At 43.6% G+C, this 24,135-nt stretch overlaps 1 protein-coding gene across 1 annotated transcript in view; it reads left to right on the top strand.

Annotated features, from left to right (window-relative positions):
- The first annotated feature begins 351 nt into the window (after positions 1-351).
- Pgm5 (phosphoglucomutase 5) overlaps positions 352-24,135 on the top strand; it is a 174,437-nt gene continuing 150,653 nt past the window's right edge. The window contains exon 1 of the mRNA XM_006977640.4: positions 352-682. Within this exon, the coding sequence (XP_006977702.1) occupies positions 422-682 (261 nt within the window). The 5' untranslated portion in view covers positions 352-421. The remainder of the gene's footprint in view (positions 683-24,135) is intronic.

Here is a 24,135-nt window from a genome sequence, read left to right as displayed (position 1 = left end):
GAGAGGACCCGGGCTAGCTCAGACTCCAGTCCTAGGCTATCTTCTAGTGCAGCGTGTGCTCGGGAGCAGCTGGAAGGCTGAGTCCCGGCGCCGGACCGAAGGTGTAGTTGGGGACGCAGTAGCTGGCCCTGGAGTCTGGCTTTTGGGACACTCGGAAAGTCAGGCCAGCTGGGGGAAAGAAACCGAGGACAGCTGAGCGATCATCTGGGAAGAAGCTGGGCCGGGGAAAACTTTATCTGAAGGTGGAGGCAGACTCCACTCTGGGGCGTCTGAGGGGACCCGCAGGGAGCAGCGGCGGGAGGGCGGGGAGGGGCGGGGAGGGCGCGAGGCGGAGCCGGGAGCCGGGCCAGGCCGCGGGGGCCCGGGCGGGCGGCAGATCCCCGAGGCTCCCGCAGCCGCGGCAGGACCGGCCAGCGGCGCCATGGAGGGGAGCCCCATCCCGGTGCTGACGGTGCCCACGGCGCCCTACGAGGACCAGCGGCCGGCCGGCGGGGGCGGGCTGCGGCGGCCCACAGGGCTCTTCGAGGGGCAGCGCAACTACCTGCCCAACTTCATCCAGAGCGTGCTGTCGTCCATCGACCTGCGCGACCGCCAGGGTTGCACCATGGTGGTGGGCAGCGACGGCAGGTACTTCAGCAGGACGGCCACCGAGATCGTGGTGCAGATGGCTGCGGCCAATGGGGTGAGTGACTCTCACGCCCGGTGTGCGGGTCCCCGCGCCCCGGCCACCTCCCTAGTGTTCTCTTCAGCGTCCCACACCAGCGCACTGGCAGCCACTAGGCACACTTGAGGCACTGGCCTTGAAGGGGGCTGTTCTTCTCAAAACCCTGGGTCTGGAACCTTAGATTTCTCCAGCACCTGTTCCACTTTCTTCTGTATTCACTTCCACATCCATTTTCCACTCCATCCCACCTCTGGGTTTCCCACATTCTCCAAACTGGTTTGTTGCCGACCTCCCCACACAGACTTTTTTTTTTTTTTTTGAGTCTGCCAACATGATTTCCCACCCCGGTGTCCTTTATTATTATTATTATTATTATTATTATTATTATTATTATTATTATTATTATTATATTATTATTAATTTTGCCACTATCCTCTCTCTTCCAAATCTTAGCTGTCAAACTTAATAATAAACTGCACGCACACACCAATATTGAGCCGGTGAGCTATTTGCCAAGAGCGGGCCCCGGCGAATCGCTTTAGCCCAGGAGTCCCTTAGTGACTACTTTGATTGGGACAAGGATGAGGTGGACGGCTTTAGGGGCATTGCAGCCTGGCCTCTCAGTTCCCAGGAGGCACATCTCCAAAGGCTATCACAATTCCCAACTTCCCTCCGAGATGCTCTGGGCATTTGACAAGCCAGGCCTCCTCCTCCTCATCTACATCTTTGTTTCGTCTCCCTCCTCCCAAGACCTCTGCAGTTTTCTACTGTAACTTGATTTTTCAGACTTTGAGTTCCTTGCCTTCTGAGCCCTCTTCCTTACCCTACAGACAGAAGCATGTTCTGGTAAATCCACCCTGCTCTCCCCTCTTTGCTTCCCTCACCCCCAGATCTAGCCAAAACTAGTGACTGCCAAACTTTAGGGGTCTCTGAATTATCTGTAGGAAACATGGTTGAAAATGTTATCTGAGCCTGATTCAGGACCAGATTCACACCAACGAAACTTTCCCCGAAGTGAAATCTCTTGCAGATGTACAGACGTAAACAACTTTAAAAGTGAAACTAGATAATTACCTGTCGTGTGGATTCTGGCCATCCCACACTTGTGTCTTTGCTCATTTCATAGTGTTTCTTCTTAAAGGGATGCCTGTGCTTCACGTTTCCTACCACGATCTTTTCCTTCTCACCATTTTAGGAATGAAATAGGGAAGAAAAGATGTTTTGTGAGATTTTTGTTGTTGTTGCTTTTTTTTTTTTTTTTTTTTTTTTTTTTTTTTTTTTTTTATGTCCAGAAAATGTTTTTTGGGGGAAATGGGACCAGAGGTTTTGGAGTGGATTCCAGACTGGCATTTATCTCTGGCTCTTCAGCTGGGATTGATGAATGTTGGCTGGAGTCTGAGGTTGGTGAGAGGTTGACAAATGCTCATTCTCTCTTGTCTGACAAAGCTATTCCTGGGAATGATGGGAGGATAATGAGCCCCAGGAGAGCTGGGACAGCATCCACCCTGCTCCGTGCTCTAGTTTGTCAGGGGGCAAGAGAAACATAGCCTATCCAGTATTTATTGTGGGTCAGAATATTGGTGGGAGATAGTTGTTGATTTGCATTTCAAGCAGTGACTTGGACCAGTCATCTCCTCTTCATTTTTCTTCATCTTCTGGGAGACTTGTTCTGAAGGGAAGAGTCAGATGGTTGGCTCTAGAAGAAATATAGTTTGGCAGGACTGGAAAACAATGAGCTGTATAGGTCCTTGCGTGATGAACATGGATGGGAACTTACTTGCCTTTTTTTAAAAAATATTTTTATTTTATAATTGATTTAATTTTACATATCAGTCACAGATTCCCCTGTCCTCCCTCCTCCCATCTCCCAGCCTTCCCCCCCAGTCCACCCCCCCATTCCCGCCTCCTCCAAGGCAATACTTGCCTTTTAACCTGCATGCTGTGTTAGGCTGAGGGGTGACCAACCTGGATTCCTAAAGCCTTTAAATAGATTCCTGACTGGACATTCATAAACAGGATACAAAAATAACATAAATTAGAGTTTATTCTTTCTGAATGGGAAAATCTGATTGTCAAGTGGTTTGCCATTTCTCCATCTGAAAAAGTGTGGGTTTGATTGAAAAGTTAATGTGGTGATTTGAATAAGAGTGGGCCCCTATAGGCTCATATATTTGAATGCTTTAGTCATCAGGGAGTGGCACTATTTGAGAAGGATTAGAAGGTGTGGCCTTGTTGGAGTAGGTGTGGTCTTGTTGGAGGAAGTGAGTCACTGGGGGTGGGTTTTGAGGTTCAGAAGTCTAGTCTAGGTCCAGTTTCTTTCTCCCTGCTCCCTGTGGATTAGGATGTAGAACTCTCACTACTTTTCCAGGGCCATGTCTGCCTGTACACCTCCATGCTCCCCATCATGCTGATAATAGACTAAGCCTCTGAAACTGTAAACAAGTCCCAATTAAAGGCTTTCTTTTATAAGAGTTGCTGTGATCATGGTGTCTCTTCACAGCCATAGAACGTTGACCATGACAGTCAATTTTACAAGGAAATTTCCTGAGAAAAGCTGTACTCGGTATTTGGTAATAATTGCTGGGAGAGAACAGAACGATGAGATTTCTAAATGGTGAACATATTACACATATTTTACAAGTTCGTCAGGCTTCAAACTGGAGTCTTTCATGCTAGTAAAGTGTGTAACTTGGAATTTGAACATTTCTTGGATAAAATTATGAGTATGGATCCAGAAAGATGGCTCAGAAGTAAAGGTTCTTGCCTCTAAACCTGATAATTTGAGTTTGATTTCTGGAACCCATGTGGCAGGAGAGAACTGACTCCTACCAATTGTCCTCTGACTTCCACATGTGCATTGTGATATATGTGTGTGCGCACATGTGTGCATGTGCGTACACACATATATAATAAGTAAGGGTAAAAAGTTAAAAGTTATGGTTGGCATAGTGTATACCTACACTCTCACAATCCACACCACATACACATACATATCTACACAAAAACAAAAAACTAAAAATATTTTAAAATTATGAAAATTTCCAGTTTTCAGAAAAGTCAAGATAGGATTTATTGACAGCCATAGGGCCATTTTATGTTTGTGCCATTCTTTGTGGCTTAAATATTTTAAATTTTCTTAATAAAAATAACATTTGTCCATAAATTCTTCAGTATAGTGCTCTTAAAAAAATAAGGACCCTTCCCCACATAGTTATAATTCTACATTTGGGTTCACTCAGTTGTTTTGAAATTCTTTTATGGGTGATTTATTCAAGACAAGTTCTCCTAATCAAGAAATAAACATTGCATTTGGAAATTTAGGTCAATTTTTAATACAAAATACTCTCTCCTGTCTGTCTGTCTGTGCATCTGTCTATGAAGCTGATTTATCAAAGAATCAGACCAGTTGTCTTGCAGACTCTTTCTTCTGGGCCTTTCGAATGTATTTTTATGGCACCATTCCACTTCTCATTCTACCCCTTGCTTTTCTTGTTGACTAGAAATGGGTTCTGAAGACCTGTCTCAGTCCATTTACATTGCTGTAACAAAATGCCACGAACTGTAGCTTACCCAACAGAAACTCATTTCAAAGCAGTTCCAGAGGCTGTAAGCCCAAGGTCAGGGCTCTGGTTATTTTGTGTTGTGAATTTTGGGGGATATAAGCATTCAGTCCTTTAACAAAGCCCAATCGACTCAGTTTTGACTTATTTTTTGGTAAGAGTATTTCAAAGCCTGGTGTGGCTGTGCCTCTGGTGCCATCACTTGGGAGGTTGATAGGAGGATTATGAGTTTGATGTCCATTTGGGGAACAAAAAAGCAAGAAAAATCATAGTAATTCAGTATATTCATTTTTCCAGACTTTAGATTTTTCTTCTGTTCCTTCTTCCCTCTCCTACAGGTGGGATCACCTCTTGGTGTATCTATTCAGTCTCCCCACTCTCCTCCCTCACCTCAATCCAGCCGCACATCAAGTGCACTAATCAGCACTCAAGGGGCTCTGAATTAGCTGGGTCTTGTGAAGTACAAGCTGTACGGTCTCTGCATCAGTGACAGCAGAAGGGCTGCAGAATCCTGGCAGTCACCGTTTCCATGCCCCACCGTTTCTTCCTTGGTTCTAGTCAGCTGTGGGCTCAACTTCCTACTATGTGCATGTTCGGTCTCTGATCAACATTTACTCAGTGGCTTAAAATCCACCAATGATCATCTCTTAAACTAGTTCATTGGAGGTTTCAAAATAGTGTTAGCTGGCATGGTGTGTGTGTGTGTGTGTGTGTGTGTGTGTGTGTGTGTGTGTGTGTGTGTGTGAGAGAGAGAGAGAGAGAGAGAGAGAGAGAGAGAGAGAGAGAGAGAGAGATACCATAGCACGTGTTAGGTCAGAGGACAGCTTTTGGGAGCTGGTTCTCTCCTGCCATGTGGGTCCTGGCGATGGAATTCAGCTTCTCAGGCTTGGCAGTGGATGCCTTTACCTGTTCAGCCATTTCCTCAGCCCTGTGCCTTGCTTTTTACATGGGTCCTGGGGTTGAACTCAGGCATTCCTGCTCGCAATGCAAGCGCTTTACTTGCGTCATCGTCCCAGCCTTTGGGGACATTCTTTTATGAACTGGACATTGTCCTTACAACTGGGCTACTTAGTTAGTCCTCCTGGAAAGAAGACACCCTGTTCTTTCTTTTCACACTGCCAACTTTGGAGTAGGCATTTGAGAAAAAAAAGCCATCTCCACAACTGAACTTTATGACAATGGAATCTGTTTCACTTTTGGCTTTTGGCAATGTTCCAGGAATACTTGGATTTTTATGCATTCAATTTCAGTGGATTAGTGAATAAATAAGAAGATACTTTTAGCTTTCCAACTTCTACTCAGTGCTGGGGGAACTCAGGCTTTTGGAAATGCTGGGCAAGTGTTCTACTGCTCACCAATAACCGCAGCTCTCTCATTTTTTTAATTATAGTTTCTATGTTGTTATATAAACTTACCTAAAACCTCCTGAGAAAAATTTTATTTTATTTTTTTAAAGACACAAACCATGCTGGGTGGTGGTGGCACACGCCTTTAATCCCAGCACTTGGGAGGCAGAGCCAGGTGGATCTCTGTGAGTTCAAGGCCAGCCTGGGCTACCAGTGAGTTCCAGGAAAGGCACAAAGCTACACAGAGAAACCCTATCTTGAAAAACAAAACAAAACAAACAAACAAACAAAAAAAGACACAAACCATGATATACCCTAGAGTGAAAGACAAACAGTGTCTATGTATAAAAAGTCAATAGGACTGAACTGAAAAGCAAATGGCATTTAATCTTAGGAACAAAATTAGTCTGAGACTAATTGATCTTTGAATCTATTTCTATTTCCATCTGGTTCAGAACCTCTTCAGTATTGACACAGACAGACAGACAGACACACACTTTAAAGAGTTTCAGAGCTAAATGCAGCACAGTTGCTGTAAAGATTTCCTTGTCTCTTTCTGAGTGAGTTTACCTGCAGTTAGGATTAATCACAGTTTCTCTTCAGCAGGAATCTTCTTAGTTAGCTCTAACTGCCTTTAATATTGGGTGCTGGGTTTTCCTCAAGATGTTTCTAGATTTTTCTAAAATTTTCTTTCTCTGCACTTGACCTTAGTAAGCAGACCAAGAAGTGACTGAGATCTTCCTTCTCTGGAGATGATGTTCTATAGCATGGTTCTCTGATGATGGAGATGTTTCAGAATCAGCGCTGTCCTGGGCTCTATCTATGACAGTTGAACACATGAAACACTAGTGGGACCGGTGAACTATATATTTTTTTTAAATTTTCTTTCATTTTAATTAAATAAAATAGAAATAGAAATAGTCACAAATAGTTAATGGGTAACCAGTATCAGTCATTTTCTTCTCTTGAACAACAACAACAAAAACCTGTGTGTTTAACAATTCTGGTTCCTCCAGTGCTTTTTAAAACTGGTTCCTCTAGTGCTTTCTCTAAGCCATGCCTCCTGCATCATCAAATATTACAAGCACACACTCGAAAAGTCCATACAAGATTTCTGTGTGTGATAACCTTTGCGGTAATGGGATGGGAGAAATAGCCTTGGGTCAGCAGCTGGAAGGCAGACTGCTTTTCCTTGTTCTGCCACTCAAGTTCACGGCAGACACCCTAACCGGGTATGCCTAGAAGCCACTGTCCATATTCAAATTTGGTATAATACCACTGAACTACCCTGGGAGTCCAGTCAAGCCTTGTTCCGGAATGCACTTTGTAACATTTAAGCTGAAGTTTTCTGTCCCACCAGCCAATTCCCAAATAACCACTCAGAGACTTATTAATTATAAATGCTCAGCCGACAGCTTAGACTTATTTTTAACTACCTCTTATAACTTAAATTAACCCATTTCTATTAATCTATGTGCTGCCCCAAGGCTCATTTACCTTAACTATGAACTTCCCATGTTGTTTCTTCCATGTCTGGTCGCGACTCTTGTGACTCCCTGACTCTGGCCCTTCTTCTTCCCAGCATTCTCTCTGCACCCCCCAATCCTGCCTAGCTACTGGCCAACCAGCTTTCTTTTTTAAACAATGAGAGCTACACATCTTCACAGTGTACAGAAGGATTATTCCACAGCATGCGTTAGTCGTTTTTCATCATTGTGACAAATGCCTACAGTGTTAGGGATAAATGTTTAATTTATCCCACCATTTCTGGGGTATCAATCTGTGGTCCATCTGCCACGAGGCCATGATGAGGCAGAAGACCATGTTGACAGGAACACGTGGCGAAGCAAAGTTGCTCCCCACCATGGTGGTCAAAAAAATGTAGTGATATAGGAGGAGGCCAGGGACAAGTTATGTGTTTCCAGGGCATGCTCCCAGTTACTCACTTCCCCTAAATAGGTTCGACCTACCAACATTGCCATTATATTGTGACCCCAATCAAGGGCTTAATCCTGAGTAGATGGGAACCCCCAGGACTCAATCATTTCTCCCAAAGTCCATCAACCCACTACTGATTTTCTCAGCACGTGAGCCTTTGGGAGACATCTCAGCTTCAAACTGGAACACATTTTAGGAAAAAAGAAAGAAGTATTGTTGTGGTCAACTGAATGTAGGTAATTATAATTTAACCATATGCATTGAACAAAGCCTATCTTGGGTCCTTTGAGAAAAACTTCACAGCTTCATTGTACATTTTAGCCAAGAGAAATGCATTTGCTGCTGATGTATGAACTGTACTGACAACATGATGACCAGCAGTGATAACCAAAGGGTACAGTACGTTCAAGAGATTGCAAGCACTAGTCAATGTCGGCGAAATCTTTTGGAGGTGGACGCTGAACTGCAGTCACCTGAGACAAGGGGGGTCAGCTGGAGATTTGATTGTCCCTCAGACAGGTGCTCCCTCGGGTTGCATGATCCCAATTGTCCATGAAAAGCTGGTTGTTCCCCAAAATGAGAACATACTTGTTTCGGAGTTTGTTACACCTCTCTGGGGAGCGGATCTTGGCAGGGTTCCAAACAGGAATAGCACAGACCAGAAGTTGAAACAAAGTAGGCTGTACTGGTAGTGGGTGGGCATGCAGAGAAGGAAGCAAGAGCCGCTGCCCACCTGCGCTTCAGCACCTAGGGCCTCTTTCCTGATTTAGATCTGAAGATCCAGGCTTGGGTGGTCCCGGATCTTGCCTGTAGCAGAAGAGTGATTGCTTCATGTTTTTTAAACTGGTGTTCATTACAGAAGTGGTGGACAGAATAAGCTACTACAGTTCGGACTGTAGGGAAAGCAGGGTCACGGTGCACTCAGGAGGAACCTGAAGGAGCCTTCCACGACTTTGTCCCACTGCCCTTTCTGGATTTTCATACCTGAGTGTGGAACAGGCAAGTTTCCTGGGAGCAACTACATACTTCAGGAGTCCTTGGCTGCCTCCATTACCCGGTATGACCAGTGTTTGGCTGACATTTTTAGCCTCTGGTCCTCATTCACGCTTTTTATGGGGACGTTGAAGGAGTGGGAGAGTCTTGAGAACAGCTGGGTCCTCCCAGCTGCTGGGTGGTTATTTTAAGCTTTGGTTAATGTATCCAGAGACCCATGCCAGAGATGGCATTTTGAACTAAGCTGCTTTGTGAAATCTTGTGATAAAATATAATGATGTTTATTGAAAAGGCAGACACACATCCTCAACGTTGTGTGTAAAACTTGTCCTAAGAGTCATTTTTGATAAAAAGTCTGCTTTGAAGGACCTTTGTGAACTCTGGAAGGTTGTTAGTTTCTTCATAGACTTGAGGACTAGGTCTTAGGGTCCACTTTTGGAGCAGCCCAAACGTAGGTGTTAAATCCACCAACATTAATTTTCATTTTAGGGTCCTGCCCATTGTTAGAGAACAGTAATATAACTAAGCATTAAAACAGAATTTTAGCAAGATTACTTGAGAATACTACACAGGAGAAAACGGATCTGATTATCCCAGGAATATAACAATGAAGATAGAGAGTCAGGGCTTCGGCCACTGGCCTTGTGAGTAGATCTAAACCACTCACTGATTTCCCTGCTTATGCTCACACAGCCAAAGGGCATTTGAAATCCTCTCATCTGATTTCACCCTGCTGGTTATGAGTGAAATCATATCTGTAATATATACAAGACTTTTAAAAATGAAGACCCACGTTTTCTGAGTCCTTAAATGATGTACCTTGTATGATTTTAGTGACATCAACTTTTGGAGCAATGTCTGTATTTGTATGAAGAGAAAATAATTCAGGGACACTCAACCATCAGGAAGTTCTTTTCCTTGGCCTGGAGTCACAGGAGTTTTTGACTTTTCTTTTCCCATTCCAAGTCTTCACTGAGAAGCATTTTGTATAAACATAACATTAAGTTATTACCTTTCTATTGTTTTCCTTTAATAAGATTTCTGGTTTCTAGCTAGTGCTATCTAGTTTTATATTTAGGACCCCCAAGGTGGGGCATGGCTGAAATTGGAGGTTCAGGGTTTGGCTTATTCAATAAAACATCTCAAAAACTACTGAGAGGAGGGCTTCAAAATTAATGGTTCATATCTCCAACACAGAACACATTCTTCCAAATCAAGAAGAAAACGTGAACAATTTAATACAAAAGTTGTCACCAACAAACACACACAAAAAAGATAATCAACCTCATTGTAACCAGATACATCTAAATAAAAATAATCAGTATGTTAAAAAATTGAAAATATGAAGGAGTTGGTGTGGCTGTTGGAAAGGCATCATATTTTCATTACATATTGTTGATGATATATTTTCTATGTCATATTGCATATATTACAGTACATATTGGTAACAGACACACATTGGGGTCTGTCAGCTTGTCAGTATATAGCTTAACTAACACAGTCTTTAAAGAACAGGCCAGAAGTGTGTTAACCTAAGAATCAGCTCTGTAGATGTTTATGTCCAAGTGTACAAGCCAAGCCTGTACTCAACAATGCTCACTGTAGCACTTGGTCAAAAGAACATTAGAAAGCAATATATATACTCCACAGTGGAGAAGAGGCACATGGCTTCTGACAGGGCTACACAAGGACACTATTAAAATCTGAAAATGGAGGGAGTGGGACCGTATGGTATGAGAAAGACAAGAACGGCGGCTCCCCAACTGGAAAAGCAATCACGGGGGATGCATGGTCCCATTTTTTTGTATATAAGGTCAGCAAATAGGGTTGCACTCCAAACAGTTAGAGAGGGCATCTCTGTGTGTGTCTGTGGTGGGATGGGAGGAGAACCCCCTTTCTTCTACATGACACACTTTTCTAATTAAAACAGTTATACAGACATATATCCATTGATTTCATAATTAAAGACATTAATAGCCAGGTGCAAGGGAGTTGGGTAGAGGATCCTACAAGCTTATAGGGCTGATCTGGGCGACACAAGCTGCCCTCTATCTCAATAACCAACCAACCAAACACACAAAAACATAACACACCACCAGCAACAAATAGATTTAAGAAACAAAGTAAAGGCAGGAAAAGGTCTGGAGTTCATCTATGGAACTGTTGCTTGCAACCTGCGTGACGGGGGACATCACATAGCCTTGGGGTTGGTTTATAAAAATGGAGAGAGCAGTGATACTTGCCTCCACATTTCCTAGGTTTCGTAGTGGCCTAATGTAATGAATTAAGAATTATTTTTGTATACTCATATGACACAATTATTACAAAAATATTTTGCTTTGATGAAAAGGAGGCAGAGTGTGTTTGCCTTTTCTAACCAGAGGCTCCTGTTGGTCTGGGGACCACAGTTGCTTCCCATGGCTTCCTCTTGACTTTTGGCATTTCTCCACGCTGCCGGCAAGCTGGGTGGTGGCAGCTGCTGAAGATACCATCCATCCCCTTTCTTCCCAGCTGTGCCCGCACACACATATGCACTCCTCTCAAGGGTCCTTGAGGTGGCGGCAGCTGCTCCCACAAAGACTGACTCAACCCAAAGGACTTTCCTGGGACAGTCTGTGTGTTGTCTCCTGGAGGGAGCTGGTTGGGTCAACACCATACGTTTCCATATTTAACCTTTCTGCTCCTCAGTGGAGACACCAATCCCGGCCTTCTGGCTTACCCCCCTGCCCTTTCCCGAAGCCAGATCTTAATCGGCTCATTTCATGAAGATTTTCTGACCTAATGGGCTGGGCCATGTGAGAGATCATTGAGAGGAACAGGCCCAACAGAAGCCGAGAGACTCCACGCTAATCTCACTAATCGGCTGAGGAGTCTGAAAACGCACAGCTGTGGGAGTTTGCCTTGCTTTCAGGCGCTTGGTTCGGATGTTTGTCGGGGGTTTGTGCCTGCAGCTCTGCTCAGTGTTTGGTTAGGAGGCATGCTATTTTTTGGGGGAGGATCTCTCAAATGTACAGTGACAGATGCAGACACGGAAGGCCTAGAATGGCTGTCATAAATAACAGTAAACTGTTTAATCTTACTGGGTTGTAAATCTGATGGCAGGGGTCTTCAGGTCACCAGTTCACATAGGATAAAGGCTGGGGCCACTTAGAAAAAGAGCAGTTATTATTTCCCAGTCAGGCAGAAATTGGTCTGAGGAGATTCATTTAAAAAAACACACATAAATGAATTATAATTGATTGTGATAACTACTCAGAGAAAATATGTAACTTTAAAGAGAGTTTAAAAATCTTATGCACAATCTCTAATGTAGAAGCTACCCACATAGTGTGAGTGGATATATATGTGTGCATTCTGTCTACTTTGTCAAGTAGCATATGCCCAGGGCCCCATTCTCCTTACCCCCTACATGTGGGAGCCCACAGAAGCTCTCTAGTGAGACCTTATTCAGGGTCAGAGAATCAGGGTTTGCTTTACCTGGCAGGGCTGCGTAAGGAGATGATTTGGCCACAGGTGTGTTTACCAGGTGTTTGGAAGGTTTTACACTTGGCTGTAAGGTGGTGCTTTGATCTTGCAAGGCGAAGGTCTTTTGCCTTTCCCCGTGGCATGTTATAAAAAGCCTTTTTCAATAAAGAATGAGGCTGTTGGTTATCGACCCAGGCCCTCCCAAAGGTATCCCGTGTTTCTGTTTTTCTTCTCATCGGCTAGCTCTCTTTCTACCTGGTATTTTCTTATCCCTCTCTTCTCAACCTAAGAGACTCCTCAAAAGGTGGGAGCTGGACTCCCACACCCACAGAGCTGTATTTTTTCCTTGAATATGTTTAAGAGGAGTCTTTATTTCTTTTTCTGTTGCTGTATACACTGCCATGACGAAAACAATCCACAGGAGAAAGGGTTCATTGTGTCTCAGAGTTCAAGGTCCAGCCCATCATGCAGGGAAGTCACAGCAGGAGCTTGAAGTATCTGGTCAGATTGCATTTCACTCAGGCAACAGACAGGAATGAACGCAAGCAAGGTAGTTCTCAGCATCTCTCTCCATTTTATACAGGTCAGGATTCCCTGCCCAAGGAATGGCCTGATCCACAATTAAGGTGGATCTTATTGTAAACAAGACAATCTCCCCTCCCAAGCGAGCCCAGAGGCCCCTCTCCAAATGATTCTAGAGTCTGTCAACTTGACAAATAACACTATCACTGAGGACAGAAGATCCCAAATGTCAGAAATATTTGATAATATCATAGAGCTAAAATAGATAGCCAAATCTTCCTACTGACCTGTGTTTCTAGAACAGTCAGTAGATCTGGTGATGGAGTGAGAGAAGAATATAATGTATATGAGTCTGATGGTTCTAGGCAGGCTCCCCCCCTCTCTCAAGGATGGCTTTGTGAGCTGAGGTCAGTGACATTGTTGAATCAGTAGCCAGTCTGGAACATGCAAGCGAACAGAGTCAGTGAGCTTAGACAGGAGACTATAAGATGATGTGGGTTGTCATTCCCTCCCATAGACTTTGGCAGCTTCTTAGTGGGCAGATTTGGTGGCTAAAAAGACACTGTAGCTATGGATTGAAGTGCTTCTTAACTATTGGCAAATAATATCCAGTTTAAGTTACACCTTGAGATGGCTTCAGTCTTCAAACATGCAATCGTCTTACAAACAGAAAGTTGAACAGTCAATAATAGTTCATTTAAATAATGGAAGATTATATACCCATTAAAATCATGTTGAGAAAATTATTCAGTGCCATGAAAAGATAGACGTGCCCAGAAGGACACATGCCACATGTCCTCTCCTAATTTGAGTCTTTCGATTTGAGGGGTTGACTTGGAGTACTTGTAGAAGTTGGGAAACTAAAAAGGCTAGGGGGAAACGGGAGAAAGATTTCAAGGAAGCAGTGGTAGGAAGTGGGAAAAGGGAATAATGGGCGGTGATTAAGTGAGGAAGGGGAGGGGAGCACCAAAGAGCAGGTGGGGGAGGGATGATTAACACTAATCAAGTTTGATAAAGTTGTATGGAAACCAATGTATAAACTGTAAGCTTACACACACACACACACACACACACACACACACACACACACACACACACACACACGAGAGAGAGAGAGAGAGAGAGAGAGAGAGAGAGAGAGAGAGAGAGAGAGAGAGAGAGAGAGAGAGACTAAGTGAATAATGTAGGCTACATAACAATCTCTTTTGTAACAATGTGTGAAGACAACCGAAACAGACAGAGGCCTGGGAATGTTGACAATAGTTGTTGTAAGTGGCGGGATTCCAGATGATTTTTATTTCCTTACTACGTACTTCATAGATGTTTGACAAATATAAACATGGGAGAAAACCATTTCAAGTTAGTACCTGGTGACGATGACACATTCATTCATTCATTGTTAGGAAATGTCACCAGCTAGAGAAAGCTGGGGGCGGGGCACCGTGACCTGGAGCTTTGCTGTGACCTGGAGCTTTGCTGTTTTGCTCCCTTGGCTCCCATCATGTGATCTTTTAGATCCTTTAGATAACAAAACTGAGGTGCAGAGGGGCCAAGGGTCTTGCCCAGAGTCCCACAGGCAGGGGAGCAAAGTCTGTTTTAGTAGAACTTTCTGCTGGGTACTAGCTTGTGTTAGCTTGACGACTTTCTTCTCTTCTTCACTCAGGGAGATGCAGTGGATGCTGGCGATTTTTATCCTTGGTCTACTGGGGTGATTATACCTCACAGAATGTTAGCAGTTTACTGAGTCAGGCTCAAGGACAAGGCTGCAGAGCACTCTCCAAGCACTTAACTACCTGATTGCTAGAAGGGATGCAACTTCCAGGTTTTACTCTGTTTTGCAGCTGAAGGCAATTAGATTTCCCGATCTCAGTGAGATTTTTCATAATGGGCTGATTGAACAACGTAACTTGGCCCAAACTTCTATCTGCCTGTGAGCTTTCTTCACATGCTCAGACACTAGGAATTGCATGAGAAATCTGTGCTGCTTGGGTTCAAGTGCACCCCCATACCTCTTTCCAGCTCCAGAGTGTATAGAATGCTTTCCAAGGGTCCAGGAAGCTGAGGATGTATCCGGTTGTTCCCATCTGGTCCCCATGTAAGAGAGCACATAGCTGACAATTATCCATGTGCAAATGGAGAAGTCCCTTGATGTTTGGGTAACCACATCCATGCCTTGCCTCGAGTCTGTTATTTCTCTAAATTCCACTGAGCCATCCATCTCCTTACTCACGCAGCACCCCTTAAGGGCTGGCATCCCTCTCTGACAGCTGGGACTTAGAGACCGGAGGCTTAGTATTCATGTTCATGGCAGCCTGGCTTTGGGCTGTGTGTGTGTGTGTGTGTGTGTGTGTGTGTGTGTGTGTGTGTGTGTGTGTGTGAACAAAGAGGACAGGAAACAGGTCTTTTATATATTACTAGCCATAGCACTTCATAGGTGGACATGGCAGCATCTGTGTGGTCCTGTAGAATACTCTGTGAAGTATGAAGGAAGCGTCTGTTTAGTGTTCCCTTGACTGTCCTTGATTCACTCTGGGGTGTGATTCCATTAAAGGGATGTGATTCCATTTTAGGGCCACGACCCAGGTTGTGGGAGACACTGAGGAGTGTCATACTTACCTTTCTTTTCCCTTTTAATAAATGACTTGCTGAAAGCTAAAAGGGAGTTGCAGCAGGGCATTTTTCTTGAGAGAGTTCACACATGAGACCAATCTGCTTTTATTAGTGTTATGTTACCGGAAAACTCACTCAGCACCGACGTTTTGTATCTGCTGTGGGATTTCAGCCTTAGGGTTGCAATTGTACATCTCTGCTCTCAAGGACTTTAATTGGAACTAATTAGAAAGTGAACTCATACTAAATCTAATTTCGAAGAACAGTTGTTAGCATTCCGAAAGAAAAAAAGGGAAAGCATGAATAAAATAATAGATTAGTTATGTGCACATGATACAAAGAAATGGGAATGATGAGAAGCCTCTGTGCCATATTGTTTCCATCTTAGACACTGGTCTGTGACCCATGGAGGGGCATGTTACTCCCTCAGCACTAGCCATGTCCCTTCTTGGGTGAAGACAATACAAATACTAAGCAGGTGAAGTTTAAGAGTTGGTGGGAGGCCTTGGCATCGTTAGAACAAACAGGAAGCAGAGGAGCCGCCGCCATGTCCTTTTTCTCCAAGCGTTTAAAGTTCCTGCTGAGTGGGAGCCTGCTGACCCATCTGTCTTCTCAGCCCTGAATCTGGGAGGGAGGGCATGTGCCCCACTTGCGTATCTGCAGAGTCCTGCAGAAGAAGGGCTTGTCTCACCGTCTTTCCAAGCCGGAGCTGAAATGCTCTGTAGTGGCCATAAGAGCCCTCCAGCGGAGTCTGGTTCTGCACGGCGGGGTGGGGTCACTCTTAGATGCAGCCAAAGCCATGCAGTGGGAGCTTGAGTAGGGACTTCAGAATACCATACTTGGCCCTCCCCAGCTGAGCCTGGGGTCTACTCAGAAACACAAGGCAGGTGCTGCCCTTCAGCGCTGTACTCAGAACCTAAGCCAGTTAGATGAGTAGACCATGGTTTCTTCCCAAGGCAGCTGTCTGCTGCTTTGGTAGAGGGTGGCATTTTTAGGACTTTCCCAGAAAGTGAAACAATGGATTAAAGAAGAATCTGCTATCTAGAAAAAAAATAATTTTTAAGAAGTGCAGGGTTTGAGGAAGACATTAGTATTATATTGAGTCATATCTAATTTTAAAAGAGTTCTTTAGAGAACCTTAGGTGAACACTTTTGGCTTTGCTGATAAGAACATTAAGCTCAGAGGAGTTAAATGGTACAACCTGGATTTTTTTTTCTCACCCCCAACTTGACATAAATTAGAAGTATTTAGGAAGTGAGGACCTCAGTGGAGAAGATGCCTCCATCGTATTTACCCCTGGACACATCTGAGAGGGTCCACCCCACTGTGGGCGGGACCGGCTCCAGGCAGGTGGTCCTGGGAGGTACAAGAAAGCAGCTTGAACAAGTCATGGAGAGAAAGACAGTAAGCAACGTTCCTCCATGGCTTCTGCTTCAGCTCCTGCATCTGCAGAGGCATCTCCCTGATTGCTAATCGATGTAGGAGGGCCTAGCCTGCTCAAGACAGTGCCACTCCCTGGCAGGTGGGCCTGGGCTCTATAATAAAGGCAGTGGAGCAAATGAAGGGGAACAGCCCGAAAGCATCACTTCTCCAAGGCCTCTGTTTCAGCTCCTGCCTCCAGGATCCTGCCTTGAGTCCCTGCCCTGGCTTTCCTCAATAATGGACTATGAATTATAAGCTGACATAAATACACCTACCCTAAGTTGCTTTTGTTCACGGGTGTTTTATCATGGGAATAGAAACAGAATTAGGACATGGTACAAGACTCATATGTAACTTCAAATTGGGTGCCTTCCTTTATTCGTTAAGTCTCAAACGTGCATTTATCTTCACAATTGCTAGATGTTGGACACTGTGACTTTTCTGGCGACATTTGTCTTGGGTTAATTGGGAAAGGTTGACAGAAGAGGGAGCAATGTTGACATGCAGAGGAGAAGAAGATGGGGGGACTGAGACCACAGTAACGGGTAGATACCAGAAACCAAAGCATGCTGGAGGCCCCTCTCCCTGGACCATCAGAGGATGTGTGGTCTTGCTTGCAGTTCAGGTCTTCAGAACTACAAGAAGCCAACATGCTCTTGTTTTAGCCACTTCATTGTAGACAGTTGGCTGTGGCAGCCCTAGGAAAGGGTACTTACTGGTTTTTATATTAGTTTGCAGATTTTGTATTAATTTGTTAAGTCTACCATAACAAATGACCCACTTAGCTTAAAACAACAGCAATTTATTTTCTCACAGATCTGGAGCCCAGAAGTTGAAATGAAGCATTGGCAGGGCCATGCTCCCTGGAGACTCTCTGGAAGGATCTGTTCCACGGCTCTTCTAGCTTCTGGTGGCATTCCCTGGCTTCCTGGGCTTGTGGCCACATTGCTCAGCCACAGCCATCTTGGCCTCGGTCTTCACCTTCTCTCTGGGTGTCTTCCCCTCTGTGTGTCCATGTTAGTATAAAGTGCTGACCTCTCATGATGGAACTGGATCAAATGAGTCAGCCTGCTATCTGTTTGACCACCACAGGGGAATGCAGCCATATTGGAGCTTGGGGTTGATCTCTACTATTGGCAAATGGAAGAGTCAGCAGAGGAGGAGGGCAGGTCAGCCTAGCTGAACAGAAATCCATGTTTCTAAGCTCTTCCATACATCTTTACCATGGTGGTCACTTTCCTCATGAGCTCTTGGATAATGACAGGGATGGGTAGGCAAAGAGGCTGATGGGAACTCATAGAATGGGCTCTCATATCTTGATCATTGTATTGGTTAGTTTTGGTCAACTGACACAAACCAGGCTTACCGAGGAAGAGGAAATGGCAAGAGAAGAATTGCCTCCATCAGACTGACCTGTGGGGGCATCTGTGGAGGCATTTCCCTGATTGCTAATTGATGTAGGAGGGCCTCGCCCACTTTGGGCAGTGCCAAGCAGGTGGGCCTGGGCTCTATAATAAAGGTAGCGGAGCAGAAGAGGAACATACAGTAAGCAGCACTTCTCCAAGGCCTCTGCTTCAGCTCCTCCCTCCAGGATCCTGCCTTGAGTCCCTGCCCCGCCCTCCTTCAGTGAAGGAGAGTTCCTAGGCGTTGAAAGCTGAAATAAACCTTTCTCCCCTTCGGCTGACTTTGGTCATGGTTTCATCCCAGCAACAGAAACCTAGCTAGGTCAGAAGCCCATCACTTACTCTGCTTCCTTCTGGTGCCCGTCATGCCCCTGTGGCCCTCTACTGAATTTTTGTGGGCTGCTATATTTGCCTCACCTGGGCAATTAAGAACTAATTACTTTTAAATGGCTAAGTAGAATTCCATAATTTTTTTTTTTTTGCATTACTTTGTCTAACTGGTTCTTAATTCCTGGATGAGATTGTTTTAAAATTTTTATTTTAGTAAGTGTAAATGTACCACAGGACAAATCTACATGTATACACCTTTTCCAGTTTTATTAACTTATTCATTAACTAGTTAATTCCTTGTGCCGGGATGGAATCCATGGCTTCATTAAGTATACTAGGCAAATTCCTGCCACTGAGCTATGCTTCAGCCTCCTGTGTACCAGCTACAAACTTATTTCTTTAAGGAGAAGTACACATAATGGGGCAGACAAACCATTGTGAATGAATGCCATTAGCACTTAGATATTTTCGAGGGCAGTGTTTGTGTGTGTTCCTGTTTACACGTGGCTTGTTTCATGGTAGGTACTCAACATGAATTGAATGACAGTGGGAATTTCAATGGAAGTGTATGGGAGATGCTTTGTCGTGGCCCTGGGTAATAATGGGATGTCTCTACCATCCTCTGTCTTCCCTGTCTTGTTCAGTAGTTACTACTGAGCACGGAGTTATTAAGGGTAGAAAACTGGCATTATTCTTGACTGCTTCCTCAGAGCTCCAGCCTTACCTACTGGTTAAAAACTGAGCACAGCCTCATACAGTAGGATGCACTCACCCTCTCTTGCTTTGGTCAGACAGGATGGGTCACTTCTGCCTGGAGATTCTCATGAGGTCACTGTCAGCTATTGGTAGAAGTTTTGTCACACGAAGAATCGATAGAGGCCCGAGGATCTGCTGCAAGTGACTTACTCATGCGGCTGCCACATGGTGTGGGCTGTTGGTGGGAGGCTGTGGTTCCTCCACACAGAGGCCTCTCCACAGGGACCTTTGTAGGGCTTAGAACATATGCTGCCAGAGTCTTCATGAATAAGCAGTCCAAGAGAGCCAGGAGAAGAGTGTCAGCGCCATTCTCAGCCCCACTGTGGAAGTGGATGGTGGGATTGTGTTGATCACCTTGATTGGCACTGTTTGGGAACTGCACAGAGGCCCCATTGCCAGAAGGCAAGGCCCCCTGGGGGCTGTGTGGAGACTGCCTGCCATAACACCTCCCTTCCATGATTCATCCCAATGGCATGTTTGTCTCTATTTCTACAGCCTCTACCTAGTTTAGGAAACTATTAGCTAATAGCCCCTGATAGCTTTTTACATGCTCTGTAGCCTCTGCTCACTACTCAATGTATTTCCCCTCCTCTTTCTCTCCCTGCTTCCCTCTCCTTCCCCCCTCCATTCTGCACTGGCTCTTAGTCATTGTGCACAGTCCTAGTTTTACAAAGACAGTTTCTTTCGAGTATATTGTGTACTTTGACCCTATTCCCCGACATCTCCCCTCCGCACATCTTGTCAGTCTCCTTCCTTCCTTCCTTCCTTCCTTCCTTCCTTCCTTCCTTCCTTCCTTCCTTCCTTCCTTCCTTCCTTCACACACACACACACACACACACACACACACTTACACACAGTCACACTTTTCTCTCTCTCACACACACATTCATACATACATGTACACATATCCACACACACTCACACAGTCACACTTTTCTCTCTCTTACACACATACACACACTCACACACATTCATACATACATGTATACATACACACACACACACACACACACATACACACATACTCATTCACACTCACACAGACTTTCACCCTCACCAGACACACAAATGGTTTTATGTATTGTGGGAGATCCATTCCCACATTTCCCCCCCCCCCAGGGTACTCTTGAGGATGGTGAAATGAGAAATATTTAGATAGAAGGATAGAGGAGAGAGAAACAGAAATACAAGATAGCCTCCGGAGGGCCTGGATCATTATCCACCAGCCCCTCCTGTCTATTCTAAAGGACTATTTATTGGAATGCCAAGAGGTGGAACAAAAGACCTTCCCATAGCTCAGCAGATCCTTTCAATCACTTAGTAACCATGCACATGGTCAAACAATCCTCTAATGCAGCCCTGCTGGGTAAAGCAAGCTCAGATATCACTAGGAAACCTTTGTGGGCCCCCACAATGTATCTCTTTAAGATCTAGGATCCACAAATGCAAATAAAGTGTGATACTATTTTACAGAATTTGGCTTATTTTGCTTAATGGTTATCTCCAGTTGCATCTATTTTTCAGCAAATAACATAATTTCATTCTCCATTATGTTAACCCCCAGGTTGACCCCATACTTGATTAATCGTTTCCTTTGCTGTGAAGAAGTTTTTACTTCCATACAACCCATTTGTCAGTTCTTGAGATTGTTTCCTGAACTACTGGAGTCCTGTGCATGACGTCCTCCCCTTGCCTTGGTCTTGACATGTTTTCTCCATGCTTTCCTTTAACAGTTTTGGAGTTTCAGGTCTCACATTAAGGCTGTGATCCATTTTGAGTGGATTTCTGTACAGGGTGAGAGGTAGGGATCTAGTTTCTTGTTTCTGCACACATTGATATCCAGTGAAATTCCCCAGCACTATTTATTGAAGCTTTTGTCAGAACCCAGGTGGCTGTAGCTGTGTGGAGGTGTATGTCTGGGTCTCACATTTGCTCCATTGAGCACATGGCTCTTTTTGTACCAATGCTGTTTCTGTGACTATGGTTCTGTGGTGTGACTGAAGTTAGGTGTGGCTATACCTCCAACATTATTCTTTTTCTCAGGCTGTTCGAGGCTCTCTATGCTTCCACAGGAATTTTAGGATTGTTTTTCTATTTCTGTGAAGAATGTCATTGGAACTTCAGTGGGGATTACACCAAATAGCTTTTAATAACAGAGCCACTGTATTATCAATGCTAATTCATTTTATCTTCTAATGTCTTCCTCAAGTTATTTCTTCAGTGTTTTAAAATTTTCATCATAGCAATCTTTTTTCCTTAGTTAGGTTTATTCCTATCCTTTTAACTCAGGTTTTTGAAGCTCTTGCATTGGATTGGATTACTGATTTCGTTCTCAGCATGCATGTTCCTGAGATTAAAAAAAATGCTGCTGGTTTATTTGTGTCCTGCAGCTTTGTTGAAATTGTCTACCAGTCCTGAGAGTTTTCCTGTGGCATCTTTAGAATTTCCCACGTGCAGAATTATGTCATCTACAAATAGGGATTAAGATCACTTACTTCTTTTCCTACCTGCATACATTCTCTTCTCTCATCTTATTGCACTGGTGAAGACTTCGAGGACCATACTGAGTAAGAGGGGAGAAAGTGGACACCTTTGGCTCCTTCCTGACTTTATAGAAGACAATATCATCCCCCACCACAAGTTTAGAATAAATGCGGGGTGAATGTTACATACATTCTTTCCTATGCTGAGGTGTGTTCGCTTTATTTTTAGTTTCTTCAGGACTTCATCATGAAAGGGTGTTGGACACTGTCCAAGGCCTTTTCTGCATCTGTTGAGATGATCATATAATTTCCATCCTTGAGTTTGTTGATGTAATTTAAATGCATTCTATTTATTGATTGGCATGCTTCAAAACCTTCCTGTAGCCTGGAATGACTCCAACTCAGTTGTGGTGAATAATGTGTAGTTGAATTCAGTTTACCGAGAATTTTTACATGTGTATTCAACAGGGAGGTTGGCTTGTAATTATATATATATTTGTGTACTTAATTGGTTCAGTAGTAGAGTGATTCTGACTTTGGAAAATGGGTGACAGTGTTCCTTCCTTTTTATTTTATGAACTAGTTCGAGGAGCACTTGTATTAATTCTTTAAAGGTGTGGGTGACTAAGCCTGGTTGACAGACATTTTGTTATTGCTTCAATCTCATTTTTTTTTGCTACAGATCTAGTTAAGTTGTTTATATCCTCTTGTTTTAATTTGTGTAGATCATATATGTCTGGAAATATATCAGGTTCTTTTAGATCTTCCAACTTATTATAATATGTTGCAGACATATTCTCAAATGATCTGGATTTTGTTGGTGTTTGCTGTAATGTCCCCTTAACACCAATAATTTTTTATTAATTTGGCTTTTTCTTTGTCTCTGTCTCCGTTGGTCTGTCTTTCTGTCTCTCTCAGTTTATCTAGGAGTTTGGCAATCACATTTATCTCATCAGAGAACCAAATCTTTGTTTCATTGATTCTTTGTATATTCTGTTAATCATTTTTTTACTGTTATCTTATAATTTCTTTTCATCTACTGATTTTTTGTTTTTCTAGGACTTTGGAGTTCATCATTACGTTACCTTTCTGTTATTTTGCTGATCATTTTACCGATTTTTTTTTTAAAAGTAGATATTTATAGCTATCAACTTTCATCTTAAAAGATCTTTTATCATATTCTGTAGACTCTGGTATGTTGTGTTCTTTTGGTCTTAAGAATTTTAAAAAATCTCATAATTTCCTTGATGACCTATTCATCATTCAGCACCCTGTTGTTGGATCCCCATGGGTTTGTGGGTTTGTACATTCTATGATCTCTTACTTTTGAGGCCTAGTATATTTCATTGTGATCAGGTAGAGGAAATTACTTCAGATTTCTTGTGTTTGTTAAGACTTGCTTTGTGTCCTAAAATATGGTCTTCTCTGAAGAAGTTTCCATGGCCTGATGAGAGGAATGTGTGTCCTGCTGTATTTGGGTGGAATCATCTATAGATGTCTATTAAGTTCTTCTGACCTCTATTACTTAACTGATTTTTTTTGAGGTCTGGGAGACCTGTCAATTGGTGAGAGTGACATATTAACATCACTCAGCATAATTGTATTTAGGTCAGTTTGTGCTATTACATCAAGTATTATTTGTCTTTGTGTTATAAAATTGGGTATGCCAATGTTTTGTGCATATTATTTTTATAATGGTAATTTTTTCTTGATTGATGGTTCCATTCATCATTATGCAGTAAATACAAGTTTATTGTTTTTGCAGTCTTTTGTATGTTCCTGGTCCTCATTCACTTACTGCTTTACTATGGTTTATTCTCTCCTGGGCCCTCCTGGATATGTTTATCTGTCTCTTTAGTGTGTAAGATTCCTTCACGTGTCCTGTGCTTCCCTGAATTCCCAGAGTGATCACCAGGAATGGACCTTTGCCTGCAGAACTGCTTAGCTCTTGACTCAGTGAGGGTCTTTTAATTTTCATTTAAAAGTTGATTAGTATATATTAATTATCTATTATGTATTTAATTACAATCATACATATAATATATTTTTGATTATATACACCCCTATTACCCTTACCATGACTTCTCGCCACTGCTCTGGTCCAGTGTGGGGAAGAGAAGATTTCCCAACACCACCCCATCCTCGGCCAGTACAGCTGCCTTGGGTGTGGTTTTTGTCGTCCTTCCTCAATGCTCTTAAATGCTCTGTTGCTGAAACTACAGTGTGAGCTTTATGAGACTCTCTTCTTCTCCTAGACTATGATTCAAATGCTGCTGTGCCCTCACTGGCACTGGGAGGAGGAGAGCACACACAGTTGGGGCTGAGCCCTTGAGAGTGCACTCTGGACTTTTTCACCTGTTCTGCTTTCCAAAGTTTTCTTTCTTTCTTTGCTACTTAGATTAGTAGTTTTCTTCTTTCACCCTTCTGTTAGGATAGCTGGTGTCCAAGTATCCCTGTCCCTCTGCCACCACGGGGACAGTCTAGGAGTCAATGTCTTCTGGTTTCATTTCTGTTGCTGTGATAGAATACCCCAACAAAAGCAACGTACCATTCCTGGCTATGGTCCTTCATTGTGAGGAAGTCAAGCCAGAAACTTCAAACAGATAATCATATCATACCCACAGTCGAGAACAGAGAGAAGT

Source organism: Peromyscus maniculatus, chromosome 1 (assembly GCF_049852395.1).
Source record: "Peromyscus maniculatus bairdii isolate BWxNUB_F1_BW_parent chromosome 1, HU_Pman_BW_mat_3.1, whole genome shotgun sequence".
Lineage (NCBI taxonomy): Eukaryota > Metazoa > Chordata > Mammalia > Rodentia > Cricetidae > Peromyscus > Peromyscus maniculatus.
Note: the sequence above shows the minus strand (reverse complement) of the source record. Positions and strands in the feature narration are given on the sequence as shown.